Genomic DNA, 20695 nt, shown 5'->3' with positions numbered 1-20695 from the left:
TTTGTTAAGAAAGTCACTGTACAGATTTACTTTAGGACATGGTCACACTGGCAAACTGAGCTGTGCTTAAGCACACTTCAACTTTGGCCGGTGTGATTGCAGTTGAGCTGTGATTAAGCACCGTTCACTTCTCTGCTTTGGCACTCTTCGGAGAGGTGGACTTCAGCACAGTTTACTTCATGCATGAGCACAAGCACCAGACATGAAGTATGATCCATGATGTATGATTGCTCTGTCCGCTCTTCTCAACATACATTTAAACATCAGGGTGTTGGAGGACTTTGCCTGACCAAAAAAACTCAATGTAAACCAAAGAGTCTCTAATATTGTAGCAGTGCTAATTCTGTGTCACTGTGCTGACTCTGATGAGATTGTGCTTTGTGTAAACAGACACTTCACATTGGCGTAGGCAGGCCATGTGTGTGCCTTAAGTCTGGTTCAGTAGTGTGGGGTAGTGTGACCGCTGGCTGTCCTCTCCAGTGGGGGAACAGCACTGCAGAAGGAAACAGTGCTTGGTCTGCAGAAGGAAACAGCACGGTTCAAATGGCCAGTGTGACCGTGCCCTTAATTGTTTCCCAGACCAAATACCCATGCTGGGTGTAGAGTGCTCCTGTTTCTGATCCTGGATGTGGATTTACTTTAATTTTTCACTGAAAACTTTGGCGCAAATGACATCAAATGGAAATCGCTGTGCTGAAATGTTTCAGTACAAATACGTGTACTGGTACCCCCCTGACTAATACCAAGACATCCAAATACAGTCAGACTTACTGTGGACCTTTTTCTCATTCCCACTCTCACATTTTTGTCTTGCGTTTTGGTTCCTGCCTCTCTTCCATGCTATCTCATCTCTCCCTTTTATTCTCTCAGTGTCCTCTCCCTTCTACTTTACTGCTTGTTGACAATATCAGACAATAACATACATTTTCCTTTGATTCTGCAACTTTGAATAGCACAACAAGCCAACATGAGGGTACCAGTGACCTCAGCAGTGGCACCACAGCACAAGGAAATGACACAGTCTGTGTTTTTAATACTCTGGACAGAAAGGAGCAACAGCTGTTAGAGGACTACCAGGTGAACTGATCGTAAAGTTTTGAAAAGGGACCTGAAAGAAAACAGTGATGTGATGATTGAGAAGAAGTGATCAGTGCAGCAACGTGTGTGCACTGTGCTACATGATGTCTCCCACAGTCAGGAATAAAATACAGCAAACAGTTTTTGTTTGTCTTTTTTTTAACCTTAACACGTCAGGTGTGAAACTCTAACCTAACACCCACAATTCTTGACACTAAAACCTACCATTTATTTTTTCTTTTGGGGACATTAAACATCTTCAGTTAAATTCGTGCTCATTGCTGCAGTCAACAGTGAGTCTACGAGCATCCAGGTTTCCAAATGGCAGATATCTCAGGGAATGAAAACTCCTTGAATATTGATGCACTCACCACATTTTTCCCCTTCACCATAGGGGAATCTGAGTATGCCTATGAGATGTCCATCCGGCCTCAGCAATGATTCATACAAACACACACACACATATGCACACACTCACAAACACAGACTGGAAATATATAGAGGGGGAGCTGATCAGCCGGATGGAGCGGTGGAGGACATTCCAATGGGACTAATTAAAGGGATGGAACAGACTGCAGAACCCATCAGAGACCACCACTCTTTCTCAGACTCCATTTCTCACTTTTCCTCTTCTTTTTGCCGCTCTGTGTTCGTTTAATAAAAGCTACATCATGCAAGGTCAGAGGACATGGTTCGGTTTTCCTCCTGCGCTCACACCAGTTGATGTAATAAAAAGAGAATGAGGGAATATTATCAGATGTCCAGAACACCTGGAGGGGGGATTGTATTAATGCAAATGAGTCGCAACAAAATGCAAACATAAAAAACACAAACAGAATTCAGTCGACAAACTCTGTGGCTTTATTTTGTATGAGGAAAATAAAAACTGACTCGCTTTTCAGTTTGTTAGAGTGAGTGAACGTGAGTCACTGAGTTTGATACTGAAGAAGAGGTGAGCTGTTTAGAAGCTATTGATCAGAACCCTGTGTTCCTGAGCAATCAGACACGCACACACTCCCACACACACACACCCTCACACACACACACACCTGCCCTATCTTTCCCTGCTCCTTTCTGATTTCATTCTATATCACACACCCACTAGTTCTGCGGCAGACAGCCCAAACAACAAGGCAAAATGAAGTGGCACTGCATCATCACAAACACTGCTGTGTGTCTAAATGAGCTGGGGAGGAAGCGGGCAGCGTATGTGCTCTGTTTGCTAATTATTTGAAACAAGCAGAGCAAAGTTGTGGACAGTAGGAAAAGGATGGGAGAAGGAGACGATCAGGAAGATGAAGAAAATGTGAAAGGGGAGATGAATGAGAAGAGACCAAAAGCAACCATAACCCAGAATACAGATATGTAAATATTTATGAACACACACACACATATATATGTGAGCGGCTGCGTATGTGTGTGTTTGATGCCCTCTAACCAGAGAAAGCCTTGGCTCAGCCTGTCTGGCTTTGCGGCTTCTGCAAGCTCTAGAAATGCCTGGCTGCATGGCCAGATGACTCACACAGCCAGCTAAGAAGTCAAGCCAGGGCTTAACACACACGCACTTCCTCGTGGCAAAGCTTTCACACACACCCACACGCACGCATGCACGCTGCTATGTGCCCAAATACATCTTCGCAAATAAACACATCAGCACACACTCACAATGAGACCCAAGCAGGTGTGTGTATAATCTCATCTGCACTGAGCTGATCTGCACAGACTCTTACACAAACCTGGAAAGTTTGTTTTGTTTTACTTACATCATCACATCTAACCACTAAACTATTTCACAGCATTTTCTTTCATATAAAATCATTGCTAGAAAAGAAAATCAGACAGCGTGAAAAGGGCTCACACACTCAAGGGTCACAACTACAGACTAAATAAAAGAATAGATTAAGCAAATAGTAGACACCACTCATTGGATTCTTAACCTCATACAATCTTGAGATTGGCAATTTACTGCCACCTTGATGAAGTTCACACAGAGGTAATCAAAAGTCACCAAGAGTCAGGAGACCTAAGTTTTTTAATGAACAGGCACTGTAAAAATAAAGATTGGTTGATTAAGTAATTGAAATCATGACTGTCAAAAACAAGCAGCAGTCTTCTGTGTTTAAAGCTAATACTGAAGTGCAAATAACTGCAGTGCTTCAAATGTCCACTTGAGGCTGTCTTCAAAAGCCAATAAATCCTGATTATGCCCCATTCTGAAATGCCCATTTTTATTTGCAAAATTAGACTTGTTTACAGCAGTTTACAGGGGAAGGTAGGGGCACTTAGTACTCGTTTAGCAGCCTCATGGCCTGGGGGAAGAAACTCCTCCTCAGTCTTTTGTTTTGGCCTTGAACAGCCTGTGTCATGTCCCTGATGGCAGCAGGGAGAATACTCTGTTATTTGGGTGGCTGGGACCCTGGGCAGTCCTCCTGGCTCTTTGGGAAGGGTGGTTTTGATGGTCCACTCACCCTCCTCAGAGCCAGTTAGTCATGCTTGGAGGTGATCTCCATCCAGGTGATAGTGCCCACATTCAGGATGCTCTACATGACTACGGCCTTTTTTTTTTCTGGGGGCGTGCTGTAACCATGGCAGGTCTTGGGAGATGTTACCGTGGTACCTGAAACTTTCAACCCTCTCCCCCTGGGCCCCATTTATGTTTAGTGGGAGAAGACTCCCCTGATGTTTTCTGGAGAAGTCCAAAATAAGCTCCTTGGTTCTGGGACTCTTCAGCTCCAAGGCAAGGCAAGACAAGTTGATTTGTAAAGAGCCACAGGAAGCCAGAGCAGAGACCTGAGAAGTGGACTAATATGATTGTATTTCCTGGTTCTGGTCAGGACCCGAGCAGCAGCGTTCTGGATGAACTACAGCTGTTTCACAGCTCGTTTTGAGAGTCCAGTGAGCAGGCCGTTACAGTAATCTAACCTGCTGGAGACAAATGTATGGATCAGTCTCTCTAAGTCAGGTTTAGACACTATTCCTTTAATCCTGGAAATGTTTTAAGATGGTAATAAGCTGCAGATTTTATTGATTTGATGTGGTTAAAGTTCAGGTCTGAGTCAAATATCACCCCTAGATTTCTAACCTGGTTACTCACATTTAGAGAGAGAGAGAGTCTGAAGGTGACTAATAACCCTTTCCCTTTGTTTCTGTGGGCCACAGACAGTTTCAGTTTTATCTGAGTTCAGCTGGAGGAAATTGTTCTGCATCCACACAGAGTGAATCTACAGGTCCATGTTCCCCTGCCGTCATTGACACGTAGATCTGAGTGTCATCAGCATAGCTGTGGTAGGACATATTACAGCTGCGTATGAGCTGACCTAATGGACCCATGTACGAATTAAACAATAGGGGTCCCAGGATTGAACCCTGGGCAACCCCACAAATCAGGACTATTTGGTCTGAGACACAGTTACCAATTTCAACAAAGAAAGTCCTTCCCTCGAGATAGGACTTGAACCAGTTTAAAGTAGTACCAGAGATTCCCACCCAGTTGGTTCCCCTTACACCTGTCCACCAGATGGATGGTTTTAGCGCTGCAGGCTGCCTCATCATTATTCGAGATCAGGCGTACCACGGCTGGGTCATCAGCAAACTTGGCTCTGATGTTGGAGCCTGAGATGGCATTGCAGTCATGGGTATAAGATGAAGACAGCCTTGTGGGTGGGGGGTTGGAAGACCCAACTACAACTCAAACCCATCAAACCCCATAGCCTCAGAGCTTAACATACCAACTTTTTAAGTTGGCAAGGCAAACCTCTAGAGTTGCCTGATGATGTCCTGTACATGTGTCATAGGAATCTGGAGCACTAACACTGTCCCACTTCCCTTTACTGTCAAACAAATCTTTTCATTTAGTTTATGCAAAAAGGCTTTTCCTGTCTGCATGCTGTGCTGTTTGTCTGACACTGACCCAGTGGTACTGATTACCACCAATTAAAAACAACTCCATGGCAACAGTCAGGCTTCTTCCTGATGATCTTGTTTGCTTTTGTAGGTCATTTGGAGACATTAGTATTAATTTCATTCTGTTTCATAATCAGTTAAAAGCTTTACGGTCAACTTAACATGTCCACTCATTGAGTTTGTGTTTTCTGTGCAGAGTCACTTTATTAGACAACCAACTTGTTATGATTCCAGTCTGAGTGTTTATTGTAGCGACTCTTCTTTGACTCCTCCTGAAAAAAAATATATTCATAATTCAGCTCTTAAGAGCACAAAAACACACTCTGAAGTGTAAGTCAACATCCTCTTCACTCCAATTTGGGTAAAAGCTCCCCCTGCCAGGATACATAAAGACTATCTGCTCATGTAGGTGGAGAGCGTAGAGCAGTTAGTAAGAGGAGCTTGGGTAAGTGTTTGAAGTGATAATTTTTGTGTCAACATTGCGTGTATGAGCTGAAACTGCGTTTTGAGTGTGCATCATGTTGTGTTTTAGTCTTTGTTTGCCTCCTAAAGTTGTTAATCTACATGCTAACACATGTGTATTAAAGCCGAGTTACTAAAACACAGATCCCCTGGTGGAACAAAAAAGTTTGTCAACTGTGCAAGTTTATGTTTCTCAGAATATAAAGCTCTATGAGCATTTGCATTCCTGCTCACCACCTGCCTGTCTAGTAACAGAGAAACACACACGCAAACACAGAACAAGAGATCCGTATTTGTGTGTTTGCTTATCATTTGCATCTTATCCAAAATAATGAAAACGATTAAGAATTCCACTTTTTGTTTTTTTATTTTAATTCTACTCAACAGGATTTTACTTGTTACATTATTAAGAAATTGAATTATTTTCAAACACAAAGATTTATTGCCCTTCTAGTGTGTGCAAACCCTCTGCAGACAGTTGTCAGACCTGAACAGGCTGTCAAAGACTTAGATTAGTAAATCCAGCAGGCTGCAAGGTGGCGCAGTGGTTAGTGCCATAGCCTTACAGCAAGAAGGTCACCAGAATGAAGCCCACATGGGGCAAGGTGGGCCTGTCTGTGGAGTTTGCGTGTTCTCCCTGTGCAGGCCTCAGTTTCAGGTACCCCGGCTTACTCCCGCAGTTCAAAAACATGCTCTTCAGGTTAATTGCTGATTCTAAATTTCCCGTAGCTGTGAATGTGGGTTTGGAGTTGTCTGTCTCTATGAGTCAGCCCTGGGGTTGACCAGTCCAGGGTGTACTCTGCCTTAATCTGAAGTAGGGCTGAACAATTAAGCAAATTGAAACGGACACCACAATGTAATACAATGCAATTTTCAAATCGCAAAAGCTGCAATGTAAAAAAACAAAGGAAAAGAGTTTCATGTACACAGACCTGGGGGGAATATAGTAACTTGAATTTGTTCTCCCTTAAAACCATCAAAAGTCAATGTGCTGGTTCTTCTGGCAAAAGATATCACACATCGACAAGGCTTGTAGTTAAATCAATCAGTAAATATTCTACTGTGACTGTAATAGTTAAATAAAGATATGTTATTCACATCAGGAAAGACTTGTTTATATCTTGAAAGTATTCTTTGTCGTGCCAGTCATACTGTAGAACAGTGGCGGTTGCTGGTCAGTCAAGGAGGGGAAGCTCTTTTTTCCCGGCCTACATCATAAATTTGTTTTTTTACTTAAATGTAAATTCTACCCTCCGTGTTGTAGTCTCACTATCACGTGAGACTACGACAGGCTGTAAGTGTGAGTGACGGGGGAGAAGCGCCACAGCTGTAGCTGTAGCTGCTTATTGGTGAAAAGAGGGAGAATCTTTAAACACAACGCTCGTCATTTTTAAGAAAGGTAAAGTCGCTGGGGATCGATAAAGCCTCCGGATCAGTCCAGAACAGCTGAATGTATAACTCAGAAGATGCTCCGGTGGGGGGTTATACTTTAAGATCGCTGACTGGCTCATTTCACTGTCAATCAAAAAAGGATTCGGCCTCAGACAGATCGTCCAATCACGCAGAAGCCCAGCGTCCAGGCCAGCCCACTGCCTCATAGACCACCAGAGACGCTCAGCGTCCAAGGGTGGGACAAAGCCCAGCGTTTATCCTATGACCTTCCAGTTTCCACAGTGGAACAACCCACTCTATGCTTCCCGCTAAAGTCAGTAGACATTCAGCGTCCAACTGTGTTAGAGCGCTGAGACGCTGCAGGATTGAATGAGAAGGAGGTGGAGCCAGTTACCTGTGATAGGTAGCTGATTCTGAACAAAAGATGACGGAACTCTAGCGCATTTTTTGTCAATGAAATGTTTTTTGGGGGACATTTTAGGGGAAGCTGAGTTTCCCTTGCAGTCCTAGAGCAATCACCACTGCTATTGAATGATTTATTGCTTGTGTTTCAATAAAGCAGAAGATAAACATCTCCTCAAAAAATTGCATGCTAAATCGCAATTGCAATATAGGTCCAAAAAAGTCGCAATTGGATAATATTTTCCAAAATCATTCAGCCCTTCTCTGAAAGACAGCTGGGCTGGGCTCCAGCCGCCTGTGAAAGTTTACAAACACTTTAGCAGTAACTAGATCACTGAAGAGCCAAGATGTAGAACTTGGAACATCTCTGTTTTTAAGTTTTCTTTTATCTGTCAAGCTATAATCTTTAATGAAGCTTCTAAAGCTCTGATAGTCTCTAATCGTTGGTCTTTCATCACTTTAATCCTCCCAGTCTGTCACTCACAGTAAACACACAAGTTACCAGTAAACAGTTTTTGTCCCGGGGTAAATTTCCTTCTCTTTGCCAAAAACAGATTAACATTCACTAACGTTTTGTGTATGGGGTGTTTGTTCTCCATGTATCGTGTTAGGTTTTCTGAGACCATCCATAAGAATGTACAGTGTACATCTATGCTAGCTTTGACGTTTCTAATGCTCTCTAAGCTAAAAGCTAATGTGATAGCCATCACAAAGCTAACATGCTGATAAATTCCTGGTATAATGTGTGTCACTTAGGTGCAAATGTAAAGAGATCAAACACACCAAATGTGTTGTATGCTTCTGAATGGGCACTTGCTGATGTGTATAATAAGGGATTGAACGCTCTGATAGAGGCACAGGCTGAACAAACCTCATAAAGAGAATCTTCTTCATAACTGAGCTGCTCATTGAGTATGATAACACCTTGTTTAAGATTTCCTGTGACTTCTCAGTATTCTTAACAGCAGACTCTGTGTCTCTTGGTGTCAGATAACACACTCTGTGCATTGCAAAGATGGCAAACACAAAGTCCAACTCAGAGGGAGAAAAAAAAACCTTATTAGAAAGTGAAATTCAAGCAGTGTCAGGCATTTATTCTTAAAATGAATATTTTTTCATGTTTATATTTAAGGCTACTTTGCAAGTTGCTGTCTAGAAAAACTTATCTGATTTACCTCTTTAAAAGTATAGTCCTTGAATAACAAATATAATACTTTTTATGTGAAGGTATTTTTTAAGACTTTATTAAAGCTTTATTTCATTGTTTTATGTCTCCCATAAAAATTGCATTGTGATATTTTTGCCATATTGTCCTCCCTACCTTGCAGGCATTTCATAGAAGTTGCAGGATAAAAGGGCGTAGTACAAAGAGTTTGGATGTGTTTTACTGGGTGGAGGCTGCTAAAATCCATGTTTCCTCCTACACTGTGGCGGCATCAACAAAGAAGCAGATTTTCAGTGTAGCAAGTTATGAATCTGCAGGACTGAGGGGATTTATTTTTCTATACAAGACTGAAGCAACTGACGATGATGAGATAACCTTTGGATAATAATAAGATGTGACGATAGTTGATCTTTCCTTTGCTTTGACTTAACCTGATAGGTGAAAATGTTTTGTGTTGCCTTCGGCTTTAATGTTGTAAGGTGTCGTGCAGTGGCTGCCCTCCATCTGGAGATAAAGAAGTCTGCCTTTCATCCCTTTATTTCTTTTTTTACTGTTAGCCCCTGTCCCCCCTTTTTGTTGAAAGGTGTTTAAAGTGACTAACTAATCATATCCATTCATCTCTGGCCATGTCAAATCTGCTGAGTACGAGTGCAAAAATATCTGTTTTGTTACTCTTGCTCTCTTACTGTTGTTTTTTCCCCGGCTTCTTCTGACAGCATCTCTCCTCCCTGTAATAAGATGGTTGATCTTGCTCTATACACCCTACAATTCTCTCATCATGTTTTTTGTTTCCTCCTGCAGAATGCGGGAACGGGGTCCTTGCATTTGTGGAGTAGGTGTGTGGAGTCTACTGCTGTCCCTCTGCCTGGCCTCCCTCACACATACACACAGGAGCCATACAGGTATGCATATGCGTGTTTCTTTCCACTTCCCTATGTGTGTGTGTGTGCGAGTGTGTGTGTGTGTCTGTCTTGGTGTGCACAGTATATATTCCTGTCACTTGGTCAGTGTCTGTGTACAACATTTACGGTATTCGATTTATTGTGGATTACCACTGCAGGCAGCCTTTGAAGCCAATTTCTTTCCTCGTGTTGTAAAGTTGCAGTGAATAGGCCGTGTTCCACCCGAGGGGATGCAGAGGTCGGATTCACAACGAAATACGAGACCACAGAAGCCGTGTGCCAGGAAGAACACCAAAAAAAGTTCTTTAATAAAAGAAAGGGGAATACAAGTAATCCGACAAGAAAGGTGTTCTCAGTTTAGGGGCTTTCATGTCTTTGCAGTTCTATCAGAACGGGGCGACTCTTGGAGATGCCTGTAGGTTATAGCGCAGACAGACAGCGCACGGTGAGCCTCATGGATTAGAAATCCCTGGCTGTGTGGTCCCCCTCCCATGTGAGCCAAGTGGCTGAGTCACAAGCATGATTGAGCCCAAAGGCCCTCTTACTACTTCCCTTTTCTTTTCTTGTGTGAGGGTTTGGTATCTTTGCTTCTGTGGATCACAGCTGTGAGAAACACTGAAAATTACCGTCCTCTGGGAAAAGAGCTGTAAGAGAGCATGCACCTGCCTGCTGTAATAAATAGGAGCTTGAGGTCCTGCTGTTCACTTATTTACATTTACTCTGTGGGAATATGAATATCAGCGCTAAAGTGCATCATTGTGAAGCTAGCTATAGAATGGCTCCATCTGTGAACCTCTGAGCTGAATGTCACTGCGGCAGAGAGGATACGAGATGCCTCACTTCTCAGAAACTGAACTTTGAAACAGGATTAAATGTCCGTGCAAAGCATGAATTCTTGTGATGATTTAGTCACCAAAGACTTAAATGCTTTTTTATTAATCAGAAACTAATTCTGACTCTGATTTTTGTCGTTGCAGCCTTGATTAACAGTATAAGGTCGTCAGGCACTCTGCCCTTAACAAAAAGACAAATGTCTAATACTGAATTATCTCTAGTTGTAGATTCTATACATAAATGTAGAATCATGTGAGGAGTTTTAGCTAGTTGTGGTTTCCCTTTTATTTTTTTTGTGGCTTATACCCATCATGAATCATGCAGCTGTGGAATATGTGGGAAAAAAACAGTCAGTATGGAGAGCAAAACCAGACACAACAAGTCACCGTAATGACACTGTATGGCCTGGCTCAAACTGGTGGTAATCTGATGACAAACAATTAACTTTAAAAACAGATATCTGACCATCTGTTTTAGATCAAACATTTTAATTGGAAGCACAAATCAGTTTGAAGCAGCTGGAAAATAAGCCAACCAGCTCATTGTTTGACTCAGCCTGGATTTCAAAACTTCCAACAATTAATCAGATTTTATCGGTCTGATCTCCATTCAGCACGCAAACATTTGTATTTTTTCTTTCTTTGGGGAAAGACCCAACTAAGTTTATGCTTTTTAAAGATCTGCATCATGAACTGATCCTTCTGCAGTTTACAGAGCAGTGAGTTGTGAACACATTGCAAACTAGAAAAGCACTCAGAGAGCGCAGATCTCCACCAAGCATATTGTGATTGTCATGCAACACTTTAGTCCTACTTCAATGTTATACTCCCTTTCAGCAGACTGTCTGCTACAATTTGGTGTTAGTTGCAGGTTTGTATGTTAATTTGTTACCTGACAGTGTTGAAAATTATGATGACCCACATGTTTCATATTCCAGAATATCAAGAATATTATCAGGATCTGGATCATTTTACATCTGTCAGAAATTATGGTGACCTTGTCTTGTATTGTTTTGTAAAGCAATCTGACCATTTATTGTGGCGTTATATACTCATGATGGTGAAAATGGCCCTATCTCACAATGAAAAAGAATCTTTTAAAAATTTCCTGGATCCAGAGAGTGATCCGGATCACCTCTAAAATTATAATCACTTCTTCTTTGTTCCATTTTGAACATTTCCTGAACGTTTCATCAAGATCGGTTGGTTAGTTTTTGAGTTATGTTGTTCACAGACAAACAAACTCCCCAAAACACAACCTCCTTGGCGGAGGTAGTAAATAGCTCTTTTTTTGATCTCATAGTAAAACCAGAGTGTAGCCTCTGTGTTGTACTGTCTTTGCTGAACTGACAACTAGTTGACACAAATGTAAAGGTGCTACTCTGGGTGATGCTATGATCAAAAAAAAAGATGGCCTAAATGTCCCGGATGTTAACACAAGAGAAGTCATATAATTTTATGTTTAAAATATAAATGAAATGACAACAAAGCCTAAACTGTCCAACTTTTTGCTGAAATTGTAATGTAGAGAGTTGTTGTTTGGGATGTTTCTGGATGAGATTAGATTTATGGCACTACTGATACCTTTTTAAAGTTTTTTTTTTTTTTTAATTAAGTCTATCAGACTAAATACAGAGAGATGTGATGACAATGTTAAAGCAGACGTGAATGAGTGACTGAGTAAAAACAACCTAAGGATAATGCAATGATGTGATGATTGTGGCTTTTGTCTTTGCTTTGACTTAATATGATAGGTGGAGATGGCTTGAAAATGTTATGCCCTGCCTACGGCTCTCACACAGTGAGAATGTGGTGTCCACCAGCCGTCCTTCCTCTGGACCTGTCATCTTTGTTTGTCATTGTTTTAAGTGTGTGTGTGTTGTAAAATCAGTGATGCTCCCACAATCAGTGTGTCTCAGATCTGCTTTACACTGACATGCCATTAATGTATGTCTGAAGAGGAAAACAAGTGAGGAGTTTAAGTCATAAAGTGAAAAAAAAGAAAGAAAGACGAGAACGCCTTGAAAAGATTGTTCAATGGCCCTTCAGCCTTCTGCTCAGAAATTGAAAATCTCTCATAATGTTATCACTTCCGGGAGACTACAAGGTCCTTTTGTGAGGATATGTTGTGTGTGAGTCCTTGCAGGGTGGGAGTACCTATAACTGTGACTTTATGTGTCAGTGTATGTGTGTTTTTGTTCAGTCTGTATATAACTCGCTCTGCCTCAGCTGCCAGCTATTCCTGACAAGGCAAGGGCAAACATTTTTATAAATGGCAGGATGGTGAAAAGACATGAGGATGGAGATGCTTTTTCATTATGATGTATCGATGAGCTCTCAGGGGTTAGCTGAAGCCTGCAGAGTGAAACAAAAAACGCCAAGAAACACAAAGTGAAAGGGAAAATAGTAAAGTCCTAAGATCTGTAGGATTTCAGTTGTGATGATATGTCCAATATGTCGGCATTGTTTCATTCCTCTATCCTCTAAAATGGTGGCTGCAGTGTTTCAGCACGACACATTGTGTCAGTGTTGGTGTGCATGTGTTTCGCCTGTGTGCTCCCGTTAATGGGTGATTGACTGTGGAGTAAGTTGTAATCAGGGAATTACAGCATTATCCAGTTGCAGGCTGTCTGAGAGGGAGAAACACAGGCGAGTAATCAGATAATTGCTGAATACAATCCCTTAGGTCACTTCAAGGTCCTTGCTCTAACACATAAATGACACACATACAAACACAAACATTCATTCTTTTTTTCTTGCTCAGAGACTTTTGAAGGCACACATACATGTGCAACCAAATATTTGATATTAAGGTCCTTTAATTCGGCTCAAACTGTCCCTATTACATAATGGCTTTGTTGCTCTTTTTTCCTGTATATAACTGATCTCAAACAGTTTACACGAGCACCATGGAGTAGTGTAGTGGACTATAATATCTTCATCTGTTGTAGTTGGTTAAACTAACATTAGGTTTAATTTAAAACACCTCGTCTGAGTTGGATTTCTGCTTGTTGATCAAACATTATCATGTCAAAGCAACTCAACATATTATTGTTTAATTTGTCAGATTCCAACACTTTGTCACAGCTTTAGTGTCTCAAATAAATACTTTAAAAACCCCCAAAGCATTTGCATATGGTGCATCAGGCTTTCAACTCCACAGTTAGCCATAAATGAGTTTAACATGGATACTATTCAGCTAAAAGTTGGCTGCTGGTGAGATGTATGGGTCAAACAACTGAAGACTTGACCCAATGAGTGTCATTTAAACAGAAAAGTTTATCCAGTAAAAATGGCATTTCCTAATGTTGCTTGAGGTATGAAAGAAAACAGGCACAAAAGGAAATCCTAAAATAAATCAGACCATGTTTTAAAAGGAAAGATTCTATGACTCACTTATGACAGACCTAACAGCATGTTTTAAAAAGGGGGAACAGGGAAAAAGGATTAATACAGACCTGACTAAGTTAGAAAATAGAAATTGGAAATATACACTATAAGGTACCATGAAACAGACACAGCCACCTTTAAGAACTGAGAAAAAGTAAGTCTAAAGTATTCCCTAAAACATACCAAACAATGTTTGATGAGAACAAAACACTCAGGGTTATCTTATGGCAAAACAAATCTTGTTGTTAAAAGATGAGAGCATATGTTGAAGGGGATCATAAAACACACCTTGACATGCACTTAAAAGGAAGAGAGCAGACACTGGCTTACATAACAGTGACAACAACGCTTCCTTCTTACCTGGAATCCCTCATTCAGGTCTACACTCCCTCTCAGCCACTAGCTCTGCCTGTGAAAGACGCCTGATGCTCACAGCCCAGGATGGCTCTGAATCTCTAGCCAGACTCTTTGTCTCTGTTGTTCCCAAATGGTGGAATGAATTACCTTACTCCATACTATCCACAGTAGTGGTGCAACGGATCATCATTGATCCGTGATCCGTTCGGATCGACATAAACTGTTCGGCACACATGTGACCCACAGATTGATTTCTGAAAAAGCTGTGTGCTTGTCCGCACACATCTTTTGACGAGCAGAGAAGGGAGGTGTGCAGACATGGCAAGCGGAGGAGAGGAGGAGCTTGAACGCCCTGCGACACACTGGCCATACACACCGTGCCGTGCCTAAAGTGATACTCCGGGATGGAACAAGTTGGGTCCTATCACAAGGTTTAGGGCAGAAATTACCCCTACAGCAGTGTTTTTGTGCAGCAGAAGCCCAGAGCGCTCGCACCAAACACCCCCTCCCTGCTTGTCTGCTGGTTTCCTATGCACTCAGACGGGGCCATATTTTACTTGACCCAAAACACAAATAAACGAACTCGACCGAAAAAATCTGATATCGTTCTGCATTTGCGCTTTATTTAGAGAATTTTCAGCGCATTACTTTCACACAAAAACGCTGCTAAATAAGGCTCTAGTTCTCATCGTGGCGTAAAATGGCTACCTCCGCTGCAGAGCCACAGCTGGCTACGAGGCGCTCGCCAGTTAGTGTATCAGTCCGCGCACGGTGTGCCAGATATAAACAAACGCAGGTAGTCTGCCAGGACGAATTATGCAATAACAACGTAAAGATGAGTGATTATGAGAGCGAGGACGACCTGCCGTTCGCTTTGCATTCCATTCCCATATTGTTTATATGTTTGTTTATATCTGGCGTGTCTTTTCGAAAAAAAAATCTGAAATTATAAGCTCAGGTTCTTGCCCTCTCCTTGTTTCAAGGAAGATGTCTTCTAATGTTTACCTTTGAGTTCTATTTTATTAATGGTCTTTCAACCAATATTAAAAGGAGATATGCCTTGTTGTGTTTCTGTTGCACTTTAGTTGATTTTTGGTTAATTAATACATTTTAAAGGAAGGAGATATGCCTATATATTGCATTTTGAATTTTTTTTCATTAATAACTATGTTATAAAGAAGATTTGCCTTGTGCACTACTTTTATATATTTAATTTAATAATTAAAGTGTTTAATAAACGGACAAAACTTGTTTATTTATTTATTTTTATTTTTTTTGCTTTTTGCTGATCTGAAAAATGATCCGATCTGTGACTCTTGATCTGAGGAACGATCTGTGAGTTTTGTGATCCGTTGAACCACTAATCCACAGAGTCCCTTTTTACTTGTAAGAGACGTCTAAAGACTCATCTGTTCAGGGAACACTTAGGCCCCAGCAGCAGTGTTTCAGAAAAGGTCCACTCTGGGGGCCGTTTTAAAAAGTTTGCACTTCAGTCGACTAAGACGCCGTTTCCATGTAAACGAGAGGCTGAACTGGACAATACTATTGCGTGTCATCCTAAAACCGTTGTTGTGTAAATGGCCCCTTAGGCACCTAATCTGACCCTTCTCCTCTTTGTCCTCAGGGGCAGAATGAATCAGACGGTCTAAGACCCAGCTCTTAGTGAATATTTAGCACTGGTTATTAAATGTTGATAAAGGTTGAATGATATTGTTGACGTCAAGCAAAAAATCACTTTTAGTTTGCTTTAGGTTAAACTTCTTACTAAAGAGAGTGTTCATGCTCATTTTGTTTAAAGTTCATTGATCTGACAGTTGGCCGTTTCATTGATTAACTTGTGTTTCACTGATTGGTCTCACAGGCGGTGCAGATATTTTTCACTCTCTCTCCACTGCCTTCTATATGCAGCCCATAAATATGTATGATAGTTCAGTTGTACGCTTTTTACCCCACATTTTGCAGGAAAACAGAGCGTCTCAAAAAGCCTTAATGTGTTTGTGTGGGTGTGTTAGTGTGTGCCTTGCCACCAGCTTAAGAGGCATAAGCTGACAGGACAGCTGTGGCGACCTCAGGAGGAAAGTCGAGGGGCGTGAGAAGTGCCAAAAGAAGTCTCAATGTGTGTGTGTGTGCTGCTTGGAGTGTGTGTCTCAATGTGTGTGTGTGTGTTTAGTTTCTGCTTCACCTTTTAGTTCTCTAGATTCTTATCTTTCAGGGCAGAAGAGAAAAAATGACTCTCTTGCTTCTCCATCTGTTAAATCATCCATCCTCCTGTCTTTTCCTCTTACTCACTTCCTTTGTTATACACATCACTTCACCACTGTGTGAAAAATTTGGGCTCTCTATCCAGACCACGGAGCTCTAACACTCTTAGTGGACTACAGATCGCCTGCAATGAAGATTTCTTGTTTGTCGACAGGGCCTTGGTTAAATGTCTCAGTGGCTTTGCCAATAGTCTTTGGAGAAACGGCTTGGCTTGGATTTTGAAGTTAAGCGGAACAGCGATTATGCTGATCACTTCAACACACACTGTCGAGTCATTGATTCTCAGTCCATGGGCTGCAATCTCCATACATCGCCACTGATTAGAGGCTACCAGGAATTTAACTTGCTCTGAAAGGCTTTCTGTCTGCCACGATGAGGGAAAGAGATGTAAGGACAGATATGTAGAAGGATGCTAGGATGCTAACGCTCTCTCATACATGCTAAGAGGGACATGGGCATGCAGTTGGGCCTGCAACAAATGCACACACACTAACACAAGCACACACACCTACATGCATACTCTCTCAAAGAGGCTTTCTAATGTGATGCGTGGAGACAGGCTGTCTGCCCTCCTTAGAGCCAGCTCAACAGTAAATCTGCACTTCATGCCTGGTCTACAACAAGCTCCATATGGCTTGTGAAAAATTCAAGCTGAAAATTATGAATGTGAAATTTTTCATGCTGACAAACATCATCAGACTTAGCTTCACTTTAAATTCACTGGTCAGAGATGGGAAGAGTTTATTGCTTGTGTGTGTGTGTGTGTGTGTGTGTGTGTGTGTGTGTGTGTGTGTGTGTGTGTGTGTGTGTGTGTGTGTGTGTGTGTGTGTGTGTGTGTGTGTAATCAAAGAAGGAAGTGGGGCAGATATTCAAAGTCAAATGATTGTAACAGCTTTTGAATGAACAAACCAGGCATCCCTTAGATTTTTGTTTCTTTTCTATGTACTGTTCTGATCTCTGACAGGGTCTCCTCTGTGTAGTGGAGTAAAGTTAGTGTGCAGCTATTTGGTTTGTGGATGATGCTAAATGTTTTTTTTCTATGTTTCGAGTTTGAAAAAGATCGATATAATATGACCTTGGTTCTAGCTTCATACTGAAAAAGTACATTTACAGACATAAAAATCAACCGTAAAGAGGGGAGTTTGCCTACAATTGTCTTCCTTGACGAGAAGAAAGCCAGTAAAGAGATGCTATTATCTTGAGATGTTTCTTTGTGGTCCTGAGGTAGTGATCCTTTCTGTGACATTTTTAATGGTTGAGCTTTTTTGCCAGTTCAAGGCAGTGACATTTGAAGGAAGGACACACATCTCTTCATTTTTTCCCTGTACATGTGTGTGTGTGTGTGTGTGTGTGTGTGTGTGTGTGTGTGTGTGTGTGTGTGTGTGTGTGTATGTATGTGTGAAAGTGAGAGGTAGACAGAAAAATGCTTAATCTAAGTCTGTTTTTGCAGTTTAAGCTTATGTGTTTGTAATAATATATATCCAGTCCACAGGAACAGGACGGACTAAACCATTTTGTGCAATCAGAGGGGAACGAGAGACTTCCCCTTTTTCCAGAAGGGAATTCTGAACGTTTTTTATGTAGTCACATGATTGTAGTTATTTTGTTGCAATTATATTAAATAAAAAATAAAAGTGCAGAAAACACTTTTTTCAGGCCAATTGAGGAACCACATCCCCAGTTGGGTTCTAGGTTGTCAGTCTCACTTGTCCCCCCCACTATGACGCCCCTGTACACATTAAAAAAAGGTGGCCTTCATTGTGAACTTACAGCAGATTAATATTTATATCACCATGTATTTCTCATGTACTGAAACAGTTCCTAAGGTGTGAGCCATGGCAACCATGGTCAGTCCTCATGGTGCCTCGGGGCAAGATTTGTTCACGTCATTGATAATTTATGAAGGGCTTTATTAGCATTTTACTACTGTGAAAAACAAGAAAACAATTAGCCACAGATATGTAGTTTGAATCTCTTTTTACATAATTTTTCAAAACACAAAAATAAAGCAATAAAACAAATTACCAGAATCAGAAAACATTTGGTTCATGGCCTTTTATTGAATGAAAAAATTAAGAACTATGAAGATTTCCAGTAGCGGCACATTTTTTCCTTTTTTGCTCAGGCAAATCAGAAGGTGTTAATTAATTACCAATAAACTGTTAACCTAAAGAGTTTCCATGTTATGAAAAAAACAAAACAATCAAAATCAGAGTAGCCTTGAAAGGAATGCAAAGAATTTGACTCAGTTTTGGAACTGTACTCTCTCTGTGCTGACAAGTTTGAATAAATGCTATTCAATTTTGAAGTGACCTCAAGTGTTTAGAAAGGCAATTTTAAATAAAATATTATTATTATTATCATTATTATATTTATTAACTGAATATTATATTTGAAAAAGAGATTAACTAAGACACCAAAAAATGTGCAATGGAAAAAAAAGTGCAATGGAGAAACAGACAAACGGGCTGTTGAGGTTTATGATTTATAGTTTTATTGTTGGTTTAGTTGTTTTATTTGTTTATTGGTGTGATGCTCTGTGTCAAGATGTCCTGAATTACAGCGCTCTGTAACTCTGTCTTGAGGGGAGGAGTTTAACTAGCCCAGGGTATGAGGGGTCTGCAGATATGTTACCAGCCTGCTCCCTGGTCCCTGACCGCAATAAGTCCTGAAGGGAGGGCAGGCTGGCTCCGATAATTTTTTCTGAAGCTCTGACAGTTTGTTGTAGTCTGTGCCTGTCATGTTTGGAGGCAACATAAAAAAAGAGATGGAGTTGCTCAGCTCCAGGCTGCTCTGACCACACCAGGGGACCAGCTATTACCTCCTGTCTGTATGCAGCCTTATCACCATCCTAGATGAGACCAAAGATGGTGGTGTCATCTGCAAATCTCAAGGGTTTCACAGAGGGCCCCCTGAGGTGGGCTTATTGGTGTAAAGGGGGAATGGTGCGTTCCATTTGGAGGTTGGAATTTCTGAGTTGTCTGAGTGGTGACGCCCAACTGGAATGCCACTCGACGTTGGAATTTCCGACTTGGAAGTCGTAGCAGCCACACCAACCAGAGTTCCCAGTAAGAAATTTTGAGTTCAGGGGTAAACAGTAATTAAGCTCCTGTTAGATTCTTTTTATTTCAGAATTTCTAAATGGTGTTTGTCGCACTAAACAAACATACCGTATAAATAGCATTATTCGATGAAATACTGCTGTTATGGCAACTTGGCAACTAGAACGCTGAACTGGGAGATGATGTCATTCCCAGCTCTGAACACAAATGGAACGCAGCAGAAGAGCAGTGTAGAGAGCACACACCCCTGAGGGACGCCAGTGCTGACTGTCCATGTGTGCTGGAAGTGATGCTCCCCAGTCTCACCTGCTGTGTCCTGTCAGTCAGGAAGTGGGAGATCCACGGGCATGGGGGAGCAGGCACAGAGAGGTGTGAGAGTTTATGGTGGAGAATGGTGTGATGGTGTTGTATGCAATTTTTTTCTTTAATGATACTGTTTTTTCAGAAAGCACATCATGAGCCAACAGCCGCACAGCAACCAAGACACCTTTTACTATAATCACTCCATTTATTCATCACTGTGGGTGTTTTTTTTATTCCAAGGCGTTCTCTCTATTTCTCTCTACTCCTCCTCTACCACCTCCTCCTCCTCCTCTTCACTCTACTTCAATTGGTGTTGACACATTCCAAGGCTCTGAATTTGCATATATTCACCTTCACCAATAAGTGTGTCCTTGGTATCACACGTGTTGTGATAACCATGATGTAGTCACTAATTAAGGTGAGTGTATCTGATGAGAGTCTACAGGCACAGGAGAGTCTGCATTTATTCTTACTGAGACATGACTCCATCACAAATTAAAGGGACTGGAAAAGAGAAATACATTTTTAAATGTCTGTAAAGGAGACTGCCTGATTGCTGAAATACTGAACCAGAGGGCCAGAAAGCAGCTGCCTCCTGGCTTACACACAAGAGGGGACGGGGTGTTGGAGCTGTTATTCTCCAAGTGTAGAAAAAGAATATCCATGAAAGCAGAAAGGTGATGCCAGACAGTGAGATGTACTCTGCTAGGAGGTGGTGTGATTCATGGCCTTCGCCTAAAGAATCCGGTTGACAGATAAACAAATACAGACTGGAAGAGTGTGATTGGGTTACCAAAGACCAGGCGTGTGCTCTGAATACATTCAATTGTGTGTTTTGCATGTGGTACTGTTATACTGCAGAATTTTTAGAGAGGAAATAGCCCTGCAAGATAAACAGTGGGTTGGGTAGAGATTTCCTGATCAGCATTTTAAACTCCTGATTTCAGTCCATTTGTTTATACCGAATATCTGGCAACAAGGTGTCCTGATCTGATATGTGTGGTTCCGAAGATAGTAAATGCAAAGTAGGTATGAGTGAAGCTGCACACTTTTTTAAATGTGTTTTAACAATAGGGTTGCAAAATTCCCAGTGAATTTCCAGAAAGTTTCCATAGGAAATTAAGGTTGGGAAATTTGAAAATATTCTGAATTGTTTTATCAAAACTCACTTAAAGTTATGTAGTC

General features: G+C 41.3%; 1 protein-coding gene across 1 annotated transcript in view; it reads left to right on the top strand.

Moving 5' to 3' along the window:
- The window catches only part of LOC141799469 (chemokine-like protein TAFA-2), a 102816-nt gene that overhangs the window by 45075 nt on the left and 37046 nt on the right, over window positions 1–20695 (top strand). The window contains exon 2 of the mRNA XM_074681712.1: window positions 9203–9303. Within this exon, the coding sequence (XP_074537813.1) occupies window positions 9204–9303 (100 nt within the window). The 5' untranslated portion in view covers window position 9203. The remainder of the gene's footprint in view (window positions 1–9202; window positions 9304–20695) is intronic.

Source organism: Halichoeres trimaculatus, unplaced genomic scaffold (genome assembly GCF_033239565.1).
Source record: "Halichoeres trimaculatus isolate MK-OKI-2021-1 unplaced genomic scaffold, fHalTri1.1 fHalTri1_scaffold_11, whole genome shotgun sequence".
NCBI lineage: Eukaryota > Metazoa > Chordata > Actinopteri > Labriformes > Labridae > Halichoeres > Halichoeres trimaculatus.
This window is presented reverse-complemented; position numbering and strand designations above follow the sequence as displayed.